We start from the raw sequence: 20462 nt of genomic DNA on the forward strand, positions 1-20462 counted from the left end.
GAGACACAGATTACATTGGCGGCAAATAAGATGCATTTCATTTTCGTTATGGATAATTACTTCACTTTGAGAGCTGAATGTCTATCCCCCTGCACCTCCACTACAACTCATTATCACATCTGACACCTCGCAGCCTGAGGTGACCTTAAACTCAGGTACATTTTTAAGCCTTTAAGGTCGGAAACTTCCCGGTAAATTTCCTGAAATTCTCAGTCTGAAGTTAAGCATGGGAATCTTGGGAATTTTGCTTAAATTCATCAAAAAAGTTTGCTTACAACAGTGAACCTTTTTTATGGGATACACATAAAGCAATTCTAGGTCTTGTGGCATATTTTGGTTAAACTATTCCAAATTCAATGGAATTGCAACCATCTGCATGCACTGTGCATTCTTCATCACATGTGCAGTGCACTCATCCATCACATGTACAGCTGATTCTCAAGATCTTGAACACTAATGAGATGCTATTAAGCCCACACTACTACACTGTCTGAGCCAAGGACTACATGCTTTCTGGTAAGTTTTGATTACAATACTGGCTGGGGTGAATATATTTTACATGACATTTGTGATAAAAAATGTTAAAAAAAGATTAAATAGTAGCCTACAGCAAAGTGTTTAAATAATTTCTAACTTGTTAACAATTTCTGCTAGTTAGTTTTTGCTACCATGTGGGTAAATTAGCTTGCTTGAGCTTGCTAACTGAGTGTTAATTCACCTGTTTCCATACATGTTTCATTTTAATACATTTATCCTACAAATGAGTTGTTTAATCTAACTGCTTAACTATTTATCTGTCCATAGAATTGTGTATATATATTTTTTAAACAATTTTTCTAATCTTTACAGGAAAATGCCACTGGCACTATCTGATGTGTGGAGACATTTCACTGCATCTAATGTAGAAGGGAAAGCTGTGTACATTTGCAAATATTGTGCCAAATCATATGTGAAGAAAGCAGAAAAGATGCAGAATCATCTGGCCAAGTGCGTAAAGTTCCCTCAGCGCTCACAACAACGAACCTCTTACAAAAGTCCCTCTACTTCTATTCGAGGTGAAAATTGTGTATCAGACACCTTATCGATAGCAACAGCTCATGGTCCTCCTGGAATCTGAAGTTTTTTTTTAATTCAATGGAGGAACATAGTCATAGATGCTGATGAATGTCTTGCTCAAGCTGTGTATGCAACTGTTTCACCTCTGATGGTCACAGGCAATATGTATTGGAAGAGATTTCTGAATGCTCTTTGCCCAGCATACATCCCTCTAACCAGACATGCTTTATCTACTCATTTGCTGGATGCAGAGTTCAACAGAGTGCAAGTGAATGTCAAGCAAATCATAGAGGAAGCAGACTGTATTGCAGTCTCTGATGGGTGGTCGACTGTTTGTGGGCAAGGAATAATTAACTACATCTCCACCCCTCAACCAGTGTTCTACAAGAGCACAGACGCAAGGGACAACAACCACACCGGTCTCTACATTGCAGATGAGCTGAAGGCAGTCATCAATGACCTTGGACCACAGAAGGTATTTGCGCTGGTGACAGATAATGCTGCGAACATGAAGGCTGCTTGGTCTAAAGTGGAGGAGTCCTACCCTCACATCACACCCATTGGCTGTGCTGCTCATGCATTGAATCTGCTCCTCAAGGACATCATGGCACTGAAAACACATGGCTACACTCTACAAGAGAGCCAATGGAATGGTTAGGTATGTGAAGGGTAATCAAGTTATAGCAGCAATCTACCTGACCAAGCAAAGTCAGAAGAATAAGAGCACCACTTTGAAGCTGCCCAGCAACCCCCCTTGGGGTGGTGTTGTCATCATGTTTGACAGTCTCCTGGAGAGGAAGCAGTCTCTCCATGATATGGCCATATCACAGTCTGCCGACATGGACAGCCCCATCAAGAGGATCATCCTCGATTATGTATTTTGTGAGAGTGGTAAGCAGCCTGAAACTCCTGAAACCTATAGCAGTAGCCATTGCACGGATTGAGGGAGACTATGACATCCTGTCTGATGTTCAGACTCTGCTTGCAGATGTAAGAGAAGAAGTCTGTTCTGCCCTGCCCACTTCACTGTTGCTCTAAGCAGAGGAAACTGCAGTACTGAAATACATCAAAAAGTGTGAAGATACACGCCACAGCGTACATGTTGGACCCCATGTATGCTGGCAAGAGCATCCTGTCTGGTGCAGAGATCAACAAGTCTCATGGTGTCATCACTACCGTGTCTCGCCACCTTGGCCTGTACGTTGGCAAGGTTCTTGGCAGTCTGGTGAAGAACACTTCCAAGCAAGGGCTTTGGGGTGGAGATGCAATATGACAGTCGAGCCAACATATCTCATCAGCCACCTAGTGGAAGGGACTTTGTGGATTTGAGGCTCTTTCCCCGGTTGCCTCCATCGTCCTCCAAATCCCACCAACATCAGTCGCCTCAGAGCGCAACTGGTCCTTGTTTTGGAACACACACACCAAAGCACGCAACAGGCTGACCAATACAAGGGTTGAAAAATTGGTGGCCATCCGGTCAAATTTGAGGCTTTTTGAGTCTGACAATGAGCCATCCTCAACAAGGTTGGAAAGTGACAGCGAAGATGAGGCCTCCGAGGGTGATGTTCAAGAGGTGGACATTGAGGAGGTCCAGGGAGAAGACATGGAAGCCTGAGAGGAAGAAAACCAAAGCTTTAGTTTCTAGACTATATATGTTGAAAATGTTTTTAGGATATGCAATGGATCATTAGGGATCCTTCAATATTCCCTTTTGTTGTTCAGTGAAGTCATCCCATGTGAACTAATTTAATTAAAGTTCAATTCATAACTAAATAGTTGTTTTTGTTTATTTTGGAAGGATTTAATCATTTGCAATTATGTCTACTTATGATAAGGTAAAAAGGTTTATGTTTCTACTTATGATAAGGTAAAAAGGTTTATGTTTCTGTCTCCTTATGATATGGTAAATATATCCAATGCAAAAAAATATCTACATTTTTAGATGGTATTAATATTACTTTGCATATATACACACACACACACACACACACACACACACACACACACACACACACACACACACACACACACACACACACACACACACACACACACACACACACACACACACACACACACACACACACACACACACACACACACACACACACACACACACACACACTCACTGATCATCCCTAAAGCCAACACCTCATTTGGCCGCCTTTCGTTCCAGTACTTTGCTGCCTGTGACTGGAACGAATTGCAAAAATCACTGAAGTTGGAGACTTATCTCCCTCACCAATTTCAAACATCTGCTATCTGAGCAACTAACCGATCGCTGCAGCTGTACATAGTCTATTGGTAAATAGCCCACCCATTTTCACCTACCTCATCCCCATACTGTTTTTATTTATTTACTTTTCTGCTCTTTTGCACACCAATATCTCTACCTGTACATGACCATCTGATCATTTATCACTCCAGTGTTAATCTGCAAAATTGTAATTATTCGCCTACCTCCTCATGCCTTTTGCACACGATGTATATAGACTCCCCTTTTTTTCTACTGTGTTATTGACTTGTTAATTGTTTACTCCATGTGTAACTCTGTGTTGTCTGTTCACACTGCTATGCTTTATCTTGGCCAGGTCACAGTTGCAAATGAGAACTTGTTCTCAACTAGCCTACCTGGTTAAATAAAGGTGAAATAAAAAAATAAAAAATACAAATAAAATATATTCCCATATTCCAGTTAATTCCCATGGAAATGTTCCACTTCTGAATATTCCCCAAACTGTGACCCTACCTGAGTTTATGCATGTGTGCCTGCTCATAAGACTCCTCTGCTTCTTTCCCCATGAATACGCTGTTAATGTTGCCTTGTTTCATGTATGCTGAAAGAATCTAATAGAATTTATAATAAGCTTTCCTTTTTAACCCAGTCAGCAAAGGGACATACAGTACCTGCATGGTAAATAGGAGGAGGCTGTTCTTTTAGAGTTGTTCATTTGGGTACAGTATAGCAGACCTATCTTTTTAATTTTTTTAATTGAATTTAACCGGTTTTTGCTTATACGTTAAGGTCATTGGGCCTATTTCACATCACCTGTAGCCTGTGACTGACGAAGATATCTGGATTGTCTAATGAACATATTCTCCAAGCAGTACAGTGAGGAGCATGAAGCCATGAAATGAAGAGCTATAGCCAGAAAGGCTTTACTGTTGGTTCTGAAACTGGTTGAGAGATTGAGATTCTCCTCCCTTCTACTCTGCTGCCTCCCACGTGGATATTAGTCCAGGAGGGGGTGGGTGAGAGAGTGGCCTGTTCTCTGGTATGCTCTACGCATGAACTGTGCTGCTGAGCAGTCAGAGGTTCTCTGAAGCCTATAGTTTGCCTGTGGCGTTGTCACTCAGCCTGAGTGTGGCTGGGTTCCATAGGCTCCTCTGCTCACTTATGAGGAATTTAAGAATGGCCTAAATTGCCCTGACATTTAGAATGCTGGACTGCTGTTGCTCGATTGAAGTTGAGAAGAGATAAGCCTACAGGGGCAAGACATCTTAAAAAGCAGATGTGAATACTAACTGTCTTGTGAGGGAGTTGTTATTCAGACCTGTATTCTTCTCTTCTGACTAGAATTCATGAAATTTGACTTTGTTAATTAGGAAACCTCACCACAAATCGTTGGCATTTCAACATTGAACGTGGAGGATTGTAAAATAGCAAATATCACAAGGTGTCTTTTGGAGCCAGTGTTAACCAGGGAAGAAGCTTCCACGAGGACACTAAACCTTGTACCCTTTGAAATTTAAAGGAATAATCATCTGAGTATCTTTTATTTTATTTTTTCTTCATTAGTCCGCTATAAATACAGTCCCAAAAATGTTGGCTGGTCAGCAGTCAAGCTTTCAATATATAGCACTTACAAGCAGGCAGAAATGTAGCTGGTATGACACCTTTTGGATCATACGTTGCAACGGGTGTATTTCTGCCTTCGTGAACAGCAAGAGCTCAGATAAACATGAAATGACTCCAGGAATCGATAGAACATTGTTCAGAGATGGCAAAGTATGATATAACATTCAACATGGGTGAATCTTTCCTTTAAGCCTGGCATCTCAAAACACACTTGGTCTATTTCAAAACACACAAACTGAAGTGATGTGCTACGCTAAGTATTTGAATTCTACAATGAAACATATTCTCCCACTGCCCTACGTAATTCCCCCACATTTATATAAAGTGTTATTGCACTGCTATGCGCAGGATCATTACATCAAAACACAAGCCGTGTTCTCACTTTCCCAGCTGGTGTCGCACTGTTGGCATTAGCTCTTTCATTCTCAGCTTGCTCCGCAAACGCAATTCACTTCTCTCTCCAAGATGACACCTTTTGTAATGCGATATGACTTAGTGAGCAAGGCCTACAGTCACTCCAATTCCCCACAAAGACAGGTAATTGGAGTAAAATGGAGGCCCAAAGTTACTGGTTTTATTAAATCATCCGAAGTTGGTAGTTTTTGTGCAAGACGTGCACCTAATAGAATACGCATGATAGGGTTCATGGTATTGCACAATGGGCTTATTCAGATGCCTAATGGTGCATTAGATGCTCCTGGTTGTCCTCCTCACCTCAACTGTCCAATGGGAACGTCCGCATTTATCAATTTACACGACTCTGACCTTCCAGTCACTGTTTGTTCAGTCATCACTGTTATTTGTGAAGCATGTGTCTTAAAGCTGTGGGAGTTAAGATGGTTCCTTGGTGGCTGCACTGGATGTGCCACCATAGAAGTATAATGAATATAATGGGCGTCCCCGTTCAAGTCAATGGTGGCATAATGGGTGTACTGGTAGACATTTTGAGTGTACCCATGCCAGGACGTAAAAGCAGGAAGTGTACCCTTCAATCCGTGCTGTGATTTGTTGAGTCAACTCAGCTGACATTACAAGAAGGACACTCAATTGCATGAGCCACATCGGTTAGCGTCTACATTACCATGGCAATCCAGTATAGTATTAGAAGGTCTCGGCCTTGCCCGCCTGTGGGGAAAACAATCTGTGGTTACCTAGGTTACCCCCTTGATTCACACCAAAAACGTTGTCATTTTTTTCAAAGCAGCTTTTTGGTATGTTTTGCGATTTTCTGTATAACAAAAGAAAGGCGACAAAGTTGTCTCTCTCGCAATGGGGAAAGTGTTTTATTTTCCCCGATTTGTGGGCGTGGTATAGGGGTGATGCTCCTTATGAGGTGAATATCGACTCGGCGTATCAGTTGATAGAAATGATTGTATTTCAATACCAGGAAGTCAATGTGACTGTACCCATGAGTTTGCCAGTCAAATTAACAGGGTTAGAGCATCCAAGCCCGTTCTTTTCATTATATTTCTATGGTGCGACCTCACATCTGTTTTGAAAATAATAACCTCTCCCCCCCCCCAGGTAAAAACCTCTACACCAATGAGTATGTTGCAATAAAATTGGTAAGTATGTGTTCTTATTTCTGTATTTGTGGAGTGACTCAATGAGCAGCTCTTAAAAACATACTTTGAGTGAACAGCCTATTTACATATAATTTTATTTAAAAAATATGTATGTATTTATAAACCTGAATTTGAAAATAGTTTGTTGAAGGATAATTAATTTGAATAATGTACCTATTTAGGTGTACTTCTTATTCTTGGTGTGTAGTGTATGAAAAGACTCCCTTCAACTGAAGTGTTTCCTTCTGTATTCCCCCTCCAGGAACCAATAAAGTCAAGGGCACCACAGCTGCATTTGGAGTACCGGTTTTACAAAACATTAGGCAGCACAGGTAAGACCTTCACTCTGTATGCCACATATTTACCTCCATCCTCTCTCTTCCTTGCTCACTAATCACTCCAACTGACTTGAGGTCACCTCATATTGGTAATGTTTTGTATGAAGAAAGACTGTGCCCATTCTTAACTGTCACGCAAAAGAAGAATTATCAAGCTCTCCTGTTATATCAATTTCACTGTGCCTCTGTCTGATCGGGTTAAGGACCTCAATATTAATAAATTACTGCATGTGGGTGTGTGTGTTTCCTCTTGTCGGTTGCTCACGCAGAATACCTGAATCTCAGGTATTATATTGCTCCAGAATATTTAGGCTTGCAAGGACATGGTAATGTTGTGCAGGTGTACAGTCTTTTAGTGGTTCTACGTGTTGTGGTTTAATGATTGGAACGGTTGCTTGGGAAAGAGCTTGAGATATCTTTCTTACACATGCATTGCCTTTGCCTCACATACACAACCAGTCACACTTCAGTCAGTGAACTTCCTACACACTTGTCAGTCTCCTGGCTCAGGTACAGAAAGTAGCACTAGTCCTGTGGTGTTGATGAGACACCTGCAGAACCTCTGCGGGAGGCGACGCGTTGCCATGTTGTCTCCCTGAATACGCTGCAGAGAGTGTGCTGTCACTTCCCTTTAACAGTTACGCTATTTTACCAATCACACCCAATTGTAAAAATTATTTTTTAAAACAGTCCATTTCTATATGGGATGACTGCTTTCTGCTTGAAACCCCCCATTCACTGAAGACAATCACAGGAAGTGCAGTCTGTTCACACTTGCACAGCTGTTGTGACACCGCTTCCTGTGTTACCTTTGCATGTGGGTCATTGACAGGACCAGTGTTTAGACAGAGATAATGTCAGTGTTGGGGGAAGGGAGATGTACATCTCAAATATAAGGTCTTGCATAGGTGGGTTCCGGCTATTTCCTCTTGGGCAGTGTTGGCTAAGCAAGTGTCATTAATCAATGAACTAATAAATCCATCAATGGGTACATCAGAGTTGTATCAGTCACATTTTTAATACAAAGTCAGGGTTGAAACAAAAGTTAGCTAAGCAGACGGAGAATAGAAATTTCCTTAGGCGCAATATGTAGAAATCCCCCTGCCATTACCTTGTTGATAAAATTTGATCATGTTCACCTAATTTCAGTTTGTGTCCAAACGAGAATCATTGTATGATCTAAACAGCTGTGAAATGGCTTTGCAATAACCAAGAATATATCTATTTTTTTAGTCATTTTGAAGCTTGTGTACAAAACCGGAAGTATAAAGACACGAGCGGATAATATCCGTATGCTGTATATTTGACGGTGATGTGTGGTTCACTCATCTACCTATCTTAAGGTGAATGCACTTACTGTATGTCCCTCTGGATAAGCACACCTGGTAAATGTCAAATGTTAATGTTTTGCATACAGATCTCATATTACTGTATTGAATTTATTTATTAAAACAATTATTATATAGATGTCACAAATGTATAATTTGTACAGTTTATTTAAAATGGAGTCATTTGTTACATTTACATTTACTTTTAAGTCATTTAGCAGACGCTCTTATCCAGAGCGACTTACAAATTGATGCATTCACCTTATGACATCCAGTGGAACAGCCACTTTACAATAGTGCATCTAAATCTTTTAAGGGGGGGGGGGGGTGAGAAGGATTACTTTATCCTATCCTAGGTATTCCTTAAAGAGGTGGGGTTTCAGGTGTCTCCGGAAGGTGGTGATTGACTCCGCTGTCCTGGCGTCGTGAGGGAGTTTGTTCCACCATTGGGGAGCCAGAGCAGCGAACAGTTTTGACTGGGCTGAGCGGGAACTGTACTTCCTCAGTGGTAGGGAGGCGAGCAGGCCAGAGGTGGATGAACGCAGTGCCCTTATTTGGGTGTAGGGCCTGATCAGAGCCTGGAGGTACTGAGGTGCCGTTCCCCTCACAGCTCCGTAGGCAAGCACCATGGTCTTGTAGCGGATGCGAGCTTCAACTGGAAGCCAGTGGAGAGAGCGGAGGAGCGGGGTGACGTGAGAGAACTTGGGAAGGTTGAACACTAGACGGGCTGCGGCGTTCTGGATGAGTTGTAGGGGTTTAATGGCACAGGCAGGGAGCCCAGCCAACAGCGAGTTGCAGTAATCCAGACGGGAGATGACAAGTGCCTGGATTAGGACCTGCGCCGCTTCCTGTGTAAGGCAGGGTCGTACTCTGCGGATGTTGTAGAGCATGAACCTACAGGAACGGGCCACCGCCTTGATGTTAGTTGAGAACGACAGGGTGTTGTCCAGGATCACGCCAAGGTTCTTAGCGCTCTGGGAGGAGGACACAATGGAGTTGTCAACCGTGATGGCGAGATCATGCAACGGGCAGTCCTTCCCCGGGAGGAAGAGCAGCTCCGTCTTGCCGAAGTTCAGCTTGAGGTGGTGATCCGTCATCCACACTGATATGTCTGCCAGACATGCAGAGATGCGATTCGCCACCTGGTCATCAGAAGGGGGAAAGGACATTGTTACATTTGACTGTAAAACCGAGCAGTACTACTTATTTCTCTGTGTGAGGCAAAATATATATATATATATATATCATAATTATAGACAAAAAAATGTGTCTCTGGAATGAAACCATCAAGTGACAGAATATGTAGAAGAGAAAATACAAGTGGTCAAACTCTTCATATGTTCAGGGGGGTTCCTAACAAAAGTAGTCATTTTTGTTTATGTACAGTGTATTGCAATATGTACTGAAATTGTAGTCCATTTTCAAAATGTATTTGTGAATTAAAATGGAAATACATTTGTAAACTGCTAGACTACAATTGTATTTGCTAAATTTGTATTTTATTATATTTATAGTTTGCCATTTCCAATTGAATTAGAAATTTAAATTCTTGAATTCACTCATGAAGTGGAGAATTTCCGTTGGAATTAATTTGGAGTTTAGACTTTTTGTATTGGAATTGTTAATTAAAACATTTAATCTTTGGAATTTTATTTTAATTTCCCAGTTAAAGGAATTAATCCACATAGTATCAAATTGACAGTAGGGTTTGTTTTTAATAATTCCAAACTGTATTCCTATATGTATTTGTATAGCTAGACCAGGTCTGGGCAATTATTTTCCATGGAGGGCAACATTAGAATATATTTTTGCCATTGCGGGCCAGAATCATATTACAGGATTATACATCATGTGTATGACTGTATTGACAGATACAGTTGATGTTGGAAGTTTACATACAGTTAGGTTGGAGTCATTAACTCGTTTTTCAACCACTCCACAAATTTCTTGTTAACAAACTATAGTTTTGGCAAGTCTGTTAGGAGATCTACGTTGTGCATGACACAAGTCATTTTTCCAACAACTGTTTACAGGTAGATTATTTAACGTATAATTCACTGTATCACAATTCTAGTGGGTCAGAAGTTAACATACACTAAGTTGACTGCCTTTTAAACAGCTTTGGAAAATTCCAGAAAATGATGTTATGGCTTTAGAAGCTTCTGAAAGGCTAAGTGACATCAATTGGAGGTGTACCTGTGGATGTATTTCAAGGCCTACCTTCAAACTCAGTGCCTCTTTGCTTGACATCATGGGAAAATCAAAAGAAATCAGCCAAGACCTCAGGGGAAAAAATTGTAGACCTCCACAAGTCTGGTTCATCCGTGGGAGCAATTTCCAAACGCCTGAAGGTACCACGTTCATCTGTACAAACAATAGTACGCAAGTATAAACACCATGGGACCACTCAGCCGTCATACTGCTCAGGACTTTGTTGCGAAAAGTGCAAATCAATCCCAGAACAATAGCAAAGGACCTTGTGAATATGCTGGTGGAAACAGGTACAAAAGTATCTATATCCACAGTAAAATGAGTCCTATATCCTCATAACAAAGGCCGCTCAGCAAGGAAGAAGTCACTGCTACAAAACCGCCATAAAAAAAGACTATGGTATTCAACTGCACATGGGGACAACGATTGTACTTTTTGGAGAAATGTCCTCTTGTCTGATGAAACAAAAATAGAACTGTTTGGCCATGATCACCATCGTTATGTTTGCAAGGCGAAGAACACCATCCCAACTGTGAAGCACGGGGGTGGCAGCATCATGTTGTGGGTGTGCTTTGCTGCAGGATGGACTGGTGCACTTCACAAAATAGATGGCATCATGAGGTAGGAAAATTGTGGATATATTGAACAATTAACAAAAGTTTTGTCCGTGGTGCTGAACGCACAGTTGACTTTTCCCTCAGTGTAGTTCATTGCATTTTAATAATAAAAATACCTACAAAAAGGAGAACATGGATGTGGTTTATTTCTGTGCATGTTAAAAAGTAAAATAAGTAGCGTATCTGGACGGATTTACAGTAGGTATACAGTTGAAGTCGCAGGTTTACATACACCTTAGCCAAAGACATTTTGTAAGAATTCCTTGTCTTAGGTCAGTTAGGATCACCACTTTATTTTAAGAATGTGAAATGTCAGAATAATAGTAGAGATTTATTTCCGCTTTTATTTCTTTCATCGCATTCCCAGGTCAGAAGATTACATACACTCAATTAGTATTTGGTAGCATTGCCTTTTAAATTGTTTAACTAGGGTCAAATGTTTTGTGTAGCCTTCCACAAGCTTCCCACAGTAAGTTGGGTGAATTTTGGCCCATTCCTCCTGACAGAGCCGGTGTAACTGAGTCTTGCTCGCACACCCCTTTTCAGTTCTGCCAACAAATTGTCTATAGCATTGAGGTCAGGGCTTTGTGATGGCCACTCCAATACCTTGACTTTGTTGTCCTTAAGTCGTTTTGCTACAAATTTGGAAGTATGCTTGCGGTCATAGTCCATTTGGAAGACTCATTTTCTCGACCAAGCTTAAACTTCATGACTGATGTCTTGAGATGTTGGTATGCACAAAAACACAAGAGACCTCTACATTACATTTAAACTACTCAGTGTGAGGAGTGAATTCTCTGATGGGCATTGACTAGAGCACATATGTCAGAGTCAAGGCCCGCGGGCCACATCCGGCCCGCGAGAAGGTTTTTTACGGCCCCTGGGATGATCTTGATTTATTATTAGAACCGGCCCGCAGACCGCAGCAAGCCGGCAGCCCGCAGATCTTTTACACGCACCAATACTACATTTCCCACAATGCAACGGTGACGCACCGAGCAGTAGGCTGCTTCATTTCAATATTTATTGGCACAGCAGTTGTCAGCATCACAGTAAAATTAACTTTCAGATACCCATCAAAAATGGCAAAACGGAAGGTGGACACTGAGAACCGGGGGTTTCAAACAAGGTGGGAGTCGGAGTATTTGTTCACGGAGGTAGCTGGAAAACCTGTGTGTCTTCTGTGTGGAGAAAGTGTGGCGGTACTGAAAGAGTATAATCTGAGACGACATTATGAAACGAAACACGCGGACAACAACAAGAATATGGACATGGAACAAAGGCTACAAAAGGCAGAGGAATTAAAACGAGGCCTCAAATCTCGACAGGCTCTGTTCAAAAAAGCCTAATCACAAGGCCAGGCTGCTGTCAAGGCCAGTTTTATTTTGGCAGAAGAGATCGCTAAATCAGCCCGGCCATTTACGGAGGGGGATTTCATCAAAAACTGCATGATTAAAGTTTGTGACGAAGTTTGCCCAGAAAAAAGGCAACTCTTTTTAAATGTGAGTCTGAGCAGAAACACCATTGCCGAGAGAGTAGACCAGTTGTCCATCAATCTAAAAGAGCAGCTTGTGAAAAAGGGAAAAGATTTCATTGCATATTCCTTGGCTGTGGATGAGAGCACCGACATTTCTGACATTGCCCAGTTGTCAATTTTCATCCGCGGAGTGGACTCCAGCCTAAGCGTGACAGAGGAGTTTTTGGCTTTACGTCCTATGCATGGCACAACTACGGGGCATGATTTGTATGAAGAGGTATCAAGATGTGTAAATGAGATGGAGCTGCCTTGGGAAAAACTCGTGGGTTTGACAACCGACGGAGCACCTGCGATGTGTGGACACAGGAGCGGACTGGTGGAAAAGATACGGGAAAAGATGCAAGAGGAAAACGCGACAGGTGAGCTGACAGCTTATCATTGTATCATACACCAGGAAGCGTTGTGCGGTAAAGCCTTGAAAATGGAGCATGTAATGAGCATCATCACGCGCACAGTTAACTTTATCAGAGCCAAAGGTTTGAATCACCGCCAGTTCAAGGCATTTCTGACGGAGTTAGAAACGGAGCATGGTGATTTGCCTTATCACACAGAGGTGCGATGGCTAAGCCAGGGAAAGGTGCTTCAAAGATGTTTCGAGCTTCGTGAGGAGATTTGTCTGTTCTTGGACAGCAAAGGGAAAGACACAACACAACTCCGAGACGAAATGTTTCTGTGTGAAATGGCTTTTCTGTGTGACATTACGAGTCATCTGAATGCAATGAACTTGCAGCTGCAGGGTCGGGATCGTGTCATCTCTGATATGTACAGTACAGTGAAGGCATTTAAAACCAAACTGACTCTGTGGGAGACGCAGATGCGGAAAGAAAATTTGAGCCACTTTCCCAGCTGCCAGACCATGAAAGAGAAGCTCTCTACCAGTGCGTTCCCGAGCGCACAGTTGGCTGATAAAATAGGTATGCTTGCCGCTGACTTTCGATGCCGATTTGCTGACTTTGAAGCACAAAAAAGCAGGTTGGAACTGCTCGGTAACCCATTTGCTGTTGACGTGGAAAGCTCACCACCAAACCTCCAAATGGAGTTGATTGACCTCCAATGCAATGATGCACTGAGGGCAAAATATGCGGCAGTGGGTGCTGCGGAGTTCGCCCGTTTCCTCCCCGACACAATGCCCCAGCTGCGCATCCAGGCTGCTCAAACGTTGTCTATGTTTGGCAGCACATACCTGTGTGAACAACTGTTTTCTTTGATGAACTTGAACAAAACATCACACAGAAGTCGACTTACTGCTGAACACCTCCACTCAATTCTGAGGATTTCCTCAGCTCAGAGCCTTACCCCGAACATTGATGAACTTGTGGAAAAGATGGGACACCACCAAGTATCACCCTCAACCTCAAACAAGTGAACATTACTGTGCAATCACATATTTAGAGTTTTTACTCAGTTCAAGTTTAAAAGTTAAAGTTTAATATTTGTTTTCACTGCATGTTACTTCTCCTTAAACAAAGTGTTGTTTTTGATTAATAGATTTTTGCACTTTATTTTATTGTATTTCAATCCAATTATATTTTAAAAATATTTCAGTTGAGTGGATGATAGAAAATTGCTATTGTTTTTTTCTTTGAAGTAAATTTAGCCCACTTTTGCTAAAATAGAAAATATAGGCTACTGATGGTGCCTTGAATACCGGTTTCTTTCATTTAATGTTCATGTTATGGGGATTTTTATATAAAGGAAATTTGTCTTTTGTGTCTGTTGAAAATTAAAGATTACTGACAGAGCCATAAGAAAATATTGCTTTATTTATCTGATCATATTGGAATATATTTGTTAGGTTTTCAGTAGGTTCAATTAGGTTCACTAGACTATATGCGTCATTTAAAAATTTCTCAATGAACATTCGAACAGTCCGGCCCTCGGCTTGTAGCTAAATTTTTTATTTGGCCCTCCGTCCATTTGACTTTGACACCCCTGCTCTAATGGATTTCAGATCACTGGGCAGGTGCGCAGCCATGGGTGAGCTTGGAAGGGAATAGGCCCACCTCACTGGGGAGCCATGCCCAGCCAATCAAAATCTGTCCACCTGGACGATTCCGCGTCGGATGTGGAGGTCCTGGGCTGGCATGGTTACACGTGGTCAGCGGTTGTGAGGCCGATTGGATGTACTGCCAAATTCTCTAAAGCAAAATTGGAGGCGGCTTATGGTAAAGAAATGTACGTTCAAGTTTCTGGCAACAGCTCCGTTAAACATTCCTGCAGTCAGCATGCCAGTTACATGCTCCCTCACTTGAGACATCTGTGGCATTGTGTTGTGTGACAAAAACTGCACATTTGAGTGTGGCCTTCATTGTTCCCAGCACAAAGTGCACCTGTGTAACGACCATGCGGTTTCATCAACTACTTGATATGCCACACCTGTCAGGTGGATAGATTATCTTGGCAAAGGAGAAATGCTCACAAACAGGGACGTAAACAAAATTATGCACAACATTTGAGAGAAATAAGCTTGTGTGTAACAGGATGTTTTTTTTTCAGCTCATGAAACATGGGACCAACACTTTACATGTTGCGTTTATATTTTTGTTCAGTGTAGAACCAGGTATAAACAGACATTGTGATCTGATAGTGATCAGACCTTATGTGTAAACAGAAGATTTTGCAAATCAGGTCAAGATCAGGACAAAGGATGCATGTTAACGGCAGGTATAAACAGAGCTTCTAAAAATTGTTCATATTCAGAGCAAAAACCATGTCATGAGGTTGAAGGAATTATCCGTAGAGCTAAAAGACAGGATTGTCGAGGCACAGATCTGGAGAAACTTACTAAATAAAATGACTGCAGCATTGAAGGTCCCCAAGAACACAGTGGCCTCCAATTTTAAAAGACCCTTTGTAGAGCTGGTCAACCGGCAAAACTGAGCAAACTCACAACCTTGCGGTTACTAGTCCAACGCTCTAACCACTAGGCTACGCTGCCGCCCCCAATGAATGCTAGTCAGCTCTGAGTCAAGTACCACTGGTATACGCGCATCAGGGTTAGGGTCAATTCCAATTCTCTCTCCCTGTAAATTCAACATATTCAGTTCCTCTGAATTCCAATGTTAGGTCAATTCCAATAATTCAATATTATCCCCAACAAAACCACTAATTCCAATTTGAATTAAATCTCAGGCTTTCAGGCAGCTCATGTCACTGTTTAGACAGAAACTCATCAGGCCTGAGCTAGACTAAGAAAAGTAGACAATGAATGTAGGGTGTTCCAGAAAGAGTGGACATCGAAATATTTCTTTATTGAGGCATCAGGGAAAGCTGTGTGCTTAGTGTGAAAAGAGAGCATCGCTGTCTTGAAAGACTACAACTTGTCCCGACAAGGCATGCAGAGAAATATAGGAATGTCTTCTGAGCAGAGTAGGGCAAGGACTTTTCACAAAACTGCATTCAGCAATCGACGGAATTGCAAGAGCTAGCTAGGTACGGTCCCACAAAATTGCTTAAGATAATCAAGCCAGTCGCTGAAGGTGAATTCATTAAAGAATGTTTAAATCAACTCTGCAGCAATACTTTCCCCCGAAAAGAAAGAGCTGTTTGAAAAGGTTTCCCTGTCAAGACAAACAGTGACACGGCGTGTTGAGGACATCGCAGATAATATGGAACAACAGGTGAAAGACAAGGATTTCACCCATTTCTCCCTTGCCCTGAATGAGAGCAGTGATGCACGTGACACAGCGCAGTTGTTGATAGTCTTATGAGGCATAACCCCAGACTTTTAAATTACAGAGGAGCTTGCTTCAGTGTAGTCAATGAAGAGCACAACCACAGGGAAATATTTATTGGAGGTGGTCAATAAGTGTGTGGCAAAGCTGGGACTGAGTTTTATAAAGTTATCCAGTGTGACCACTGATGGGTGCCCAAACTTGACTGGAAAAAAACATTAGCCTTTTGAAAAGGATACAAGATCTGAGCTGAAACCAGATCAGAAAACGTTTTTCCTGCATTGCATTATTCATCAGGAGGTGCTCTGTAAATGTGCCTTGAAAATGAGCCATGTTGTGGACAGTCACTAAAGTTGTAAACTTCTTAAGAGCACATTCTTAAAAAACCCAGGCAGTTTGTCTCACTGTTGGAAGAGAGTCGGGCCATTCAGATCTCCCCTAACACACAAACGTGAAATGGCTTTGAGGAAGGTACTTAAAAAGGTGTGGGACCTGATGTTGTAGATTGCTGAGTTTTTGCTAATGAAAGGAAAATGTTAGTTTCCCTCAACTGCAAGATAAAATAAAGTTGGTTGATTTTGCCTTCACCGTGGACATCATGGCCCTCATGAATGAAGTGAATTCCAAACTACAAGGGAAGGGCCTTTTTACACATCAGATGTACAGCCTTGTCAAAGCCTTCAAGGGAAAATTACTTCTCCTGACCCGCCAAGTAGAAGGCAACAATCACCCACCTTCTGACACCACTAGTCTGTTCCCTATCAGATGACCGGCGGGAGAAGTATACATCGCTGCTGCGTGCTTTGAACGGTCAGTTCTCGTCGTTTGAGGATTTTAAAGTGTTGGAAAATGACATGCTGTTGGTTTCCTCTCCTTTCACCTATAATGTGGATAATGCTCCTACGGTTTCCTCTCCTTTCACCTATAATGTGGATAATGCTCCTACTGTTTCCTCTCCTTTCACCTATAATGTGGATAATGCTCCCACTGACCTGCAACTTGAGCTTATCAATCTTCAGTCAGATGCAGTGATTGGAGAACTATTCCAAACAATGTCACTGACGAGGTTCTATTCATCTCTCGATGAACAAAACTTTCAGAAGATTAGGAGTCATGCTCAGAAGATGTTTGCACTGTTTGGGTCAACCTACGTATGTGATCCGACATTTTTCAGTGATGAAATATAATAAGTCAAGGAACAGAATATATCTTACGGACTCACCTTTCAGCAATCCTACGCATAGCGACATCAGAAACTATACCTGACTTCATTGCTCTAGTCCAGGGGTGTCAAAGTCAAATGGACGGAGGGCCAAATAAAAATTTTAGCTACAAGCCGAGGGCCGGACTGTTCGAATGTTCATTGAGAAATTTTTAAATGACGCATATAGTCTAGTGAACCTAATTGAACCTACTGAAAACCTAACAAATATATTCCAATATGATCAGATAAATAAAGCAATATTTTCTTATGGCTCTGTCAGTAATCTTTAATTTTCAACAGACACAAAAGACAAATTTCCTTTATATAAAAATCCCCATAACATGAACATTAAATGAAAGAAACCGGTATTCAAGGCACCATCAGTAGCCTATATTTTCTATTTTAGCAAAAGTGGGCTAAATTTACTTCAAAGAAAAAAACAATAGCAATTTTCTATCATCCACTCAACTGAAATATTTTTAAAATATAATTGGATTGAAATACAATAAAATAAAGTGCAAAAATCTATTAATCAAAAACAACACTTTGTTTAAGGAGAAGTAACATGCAGTGAAAACAAATATTAAACTTTAACTTTTAAACTTGAACTGAGTAAAAACTCTAAATATGTGATTGCACAGTAATGTTCACTTGTTTGAGGTTGAGGGTGATACTTGGTGGTGTCCCATCTTTTCCACAAGTTCATCAATGTTCGGGGTAAGGCTCTGAGCTGAGGAAATCCTCAGAATTGAGTGGAGGTGTTCAGCAGTAAGTCGACTTCTGTGTGATGTTTTGTTCAAGTTCATCAAAGAAAACAGTTGTTCACACAGGTATGTGCTGCCAAACATAGACAACGTTTGAGCAGCCTGGATGCGCAGCTGGGGCATTGTGTCGGGGAGGAAACGGGCGAACTCCGCAGCACCCACTGCCGCATATTTTGCCCTCAGTGCATCATTGCATTGGAGGTCAATCAACTCCATTTGGAGGTTTGGTGGTGAGCTTTCCACGTCAACAGCAAATGGGTTACCGAGCAGTTCCAACCTGCTTTTTTGTGCTTCAAAGTCAGCAAATCGGCATCGAAAGTCAGCGGCAAGCATACCTATTTTATCAGCCAACTGTGCGCTCGGGAACGCACTGGTAGAGAGCTTCTCTTTCATGGTCTGGCAGCTGGGAAAGTGGCTCAAATTTTCTTTCCGCATCTGCGTCTCCCACAGAGTCAGTTTGGTTTTAAATGCCTTCACTGTACTGTACATATCAGAGATGACACGATCCCGACCCTGCAGCTGCAAGTTCATTGCATTCAGATGACTCGTAATGTCACACAGAAAAGCCATTTCACACAGAAACATTTCGTCTCGGAGTTGTGTTGTGTCTTTCCCTTTGCTGTCCAAGAACAGACAAATCTCCTCACGAAGCTCGAAACATCTTTGAAGCACCTTTCCCTGGCTTAGCCATCGCACCTCTGTGTGATAAGGCAAATCACCATGCTCCGTTTCTAACTCCGTCAGAAATGCCTTGAACTGGCGGTGATTCAAACCTTTGGCTCTGATAAAGTTAACTGTGCGCGTGATGATGCTCATTACATGCTCCATTTTCAAGGCTTTACCGCACAACGCTTCCTGGTGTATGATACAATGATAAGCTGTCAGCTCACCTGTCGCGTTTTCCTCTTGCATCTTTTCCCGTATCTTTTCCACCAGTCCGCTCCTGTGTCCACACATCGCAGGTGCTCCGTCGGTTGTCAAACCCACGAGTTTTTCCCAAGGCAGCTCCATCTCATTTACACATCTTGATACCTCTTCATACAAATCATGCCCCGTAGTTGTGCCATGCATAGGACGTAAAGCCAAAAACTCCTCTGTCACGCTTAGGCTGGAGTCCACTCCGCGGATGAAAATTGACAACTGGGCAATGTCAGAAATGTCGGTGCTCTCATCCACAGCCAAGGAATATGCAATGAAATCTTTTCCCTTTTTCACAAGCTGCTCTTTTAGATTGATGGACAACTGGTCTACTCTCTCGGCAATGGTGTTTCTGCTCAGACTCACATTTAAAAAGAGTTGCCTTTTTTCTGGGCAAACTTCGTCACAAACTTTAATCATGCAGTTTTTGATGAAATCCCCCTCCGTAAATGGCCGGGCTGATTTAGCGATCTCTTCTGCCAAAATAAAACTGGCCTTGACAGCAGCCTGGCCTTGTGATTAGGCTTTTTTGAACAGAGCCTGTCGAGATTTGAGGCCTCGTTTTAATTCCTCTGCCTTTTGTAGCCTTTGTTCCATGTCCATATTCTTGTTGTTGTCCGCGTGTTTCGTTTCATAATGTCGTCTCAGATTATACTCTTTCAGTACCGCCACACTTTCTCCACACAGAAGACACACAGGTTTTCCAGCTACCTCCGTGAACAAATACTCCGACTCCCACCTTGTTTGAAACCCCCGGTTCTCAGTGTCCACCTTCCGTTTTGCCATTTTTGATGGGTATCTGAAAGTTAATTTTACTGTGATGCTGACAACTGCTGTGCCAATAAATATTGAAATGAAGCAGCCTACTGCTCGGTGCGTCACCGTTGCATTGTGGGAAATGTAGTATTGGTGCGTGTAAAAGATCTGCGGGCTGCCGGCTTGCTGCGGTCTGCGGGCCGGTTCTAATAATAAATCAAGATCATCCCAGGGGCTGTAAAAAACCTTCTCGCGGGCCGGATGTGGCCCGCGGGCCTTGACTCTGACATATGTGCATTAGAGCCTAATGAATTTATTTAAATTCAAATCGAGTGATTTCCTTATGAACTGTAACTCAGTAAAACCTTTGAAATTGTTGCATGTTGCGGTTTACTTTTTTGTTCATTTATAGAACAATCATTGCTTTTAAAAAAGACTAGCCATAGTTATTTATGGGCCAGAACAGCTCCTATTAACACTGACGAGCTTGCTAGAACGCTTTCTTATAGTCCACCCACGAGGCCCCTATTTGCACTGGAGGAAGATTAATATAGACTAGTCGCCAAGGCTGCTATTTACACTGACCAGCCCTGGAGGAAGCTTAATATAGACTAGCCGCCGAGGCTGCTATTTAC

The 20462-nt window shown here is 42.0% G+C and overlaps 1 protein-coding gene across 7 annotated transcripts in view; it reads left to right on the forward strand.

Annotated features, from left to right (window-relative positions):
- LOC124002270 (casein kinase I-like) overlaps nt 1–20462 on the forward strand; it is a 66871-nt gene that overhangs the window by 18420 nt on the left and 27989 nt on the right. For all 7 annotated transcript variants that reach the window (XR_006832971.1, XR_006832973.1, XM_046309655.1 and 4 more), the window contains 2 exons: nt 6440–6480; nt 6743–6812. Coding sequence is in view for 5 of the 7 variants with exons in the window: in XM_046309655.1 (XP_046165611.1) it covers nt 6440–6480; nt 6743–6812 (111 nt within the window). In the remaining 2 variants the exon portion in view is untranslated. The remainder of the gene's footprint in view (nt 1–6439; nt 6481–6742; nt 6813–20462) is intronic.

Source organism: Oncorhynchus gorbuscha, linkage group LG02 (assembly GCF_021184085.1).
Source record: "Oncorhynchus gorbuscha isolate QuinsamMale2020 ecotype Even-year linkage group LG02, OgorEven_v1.0, whole genome shotgun sequence".
Classification (NCBI taxonomy): Eukaryota; Metazoa; Chordata; class Actinopteri; order Salmoniformes; family Salmonidae; genus Oncorhynchus; species Oncorhynchus gorbuscha.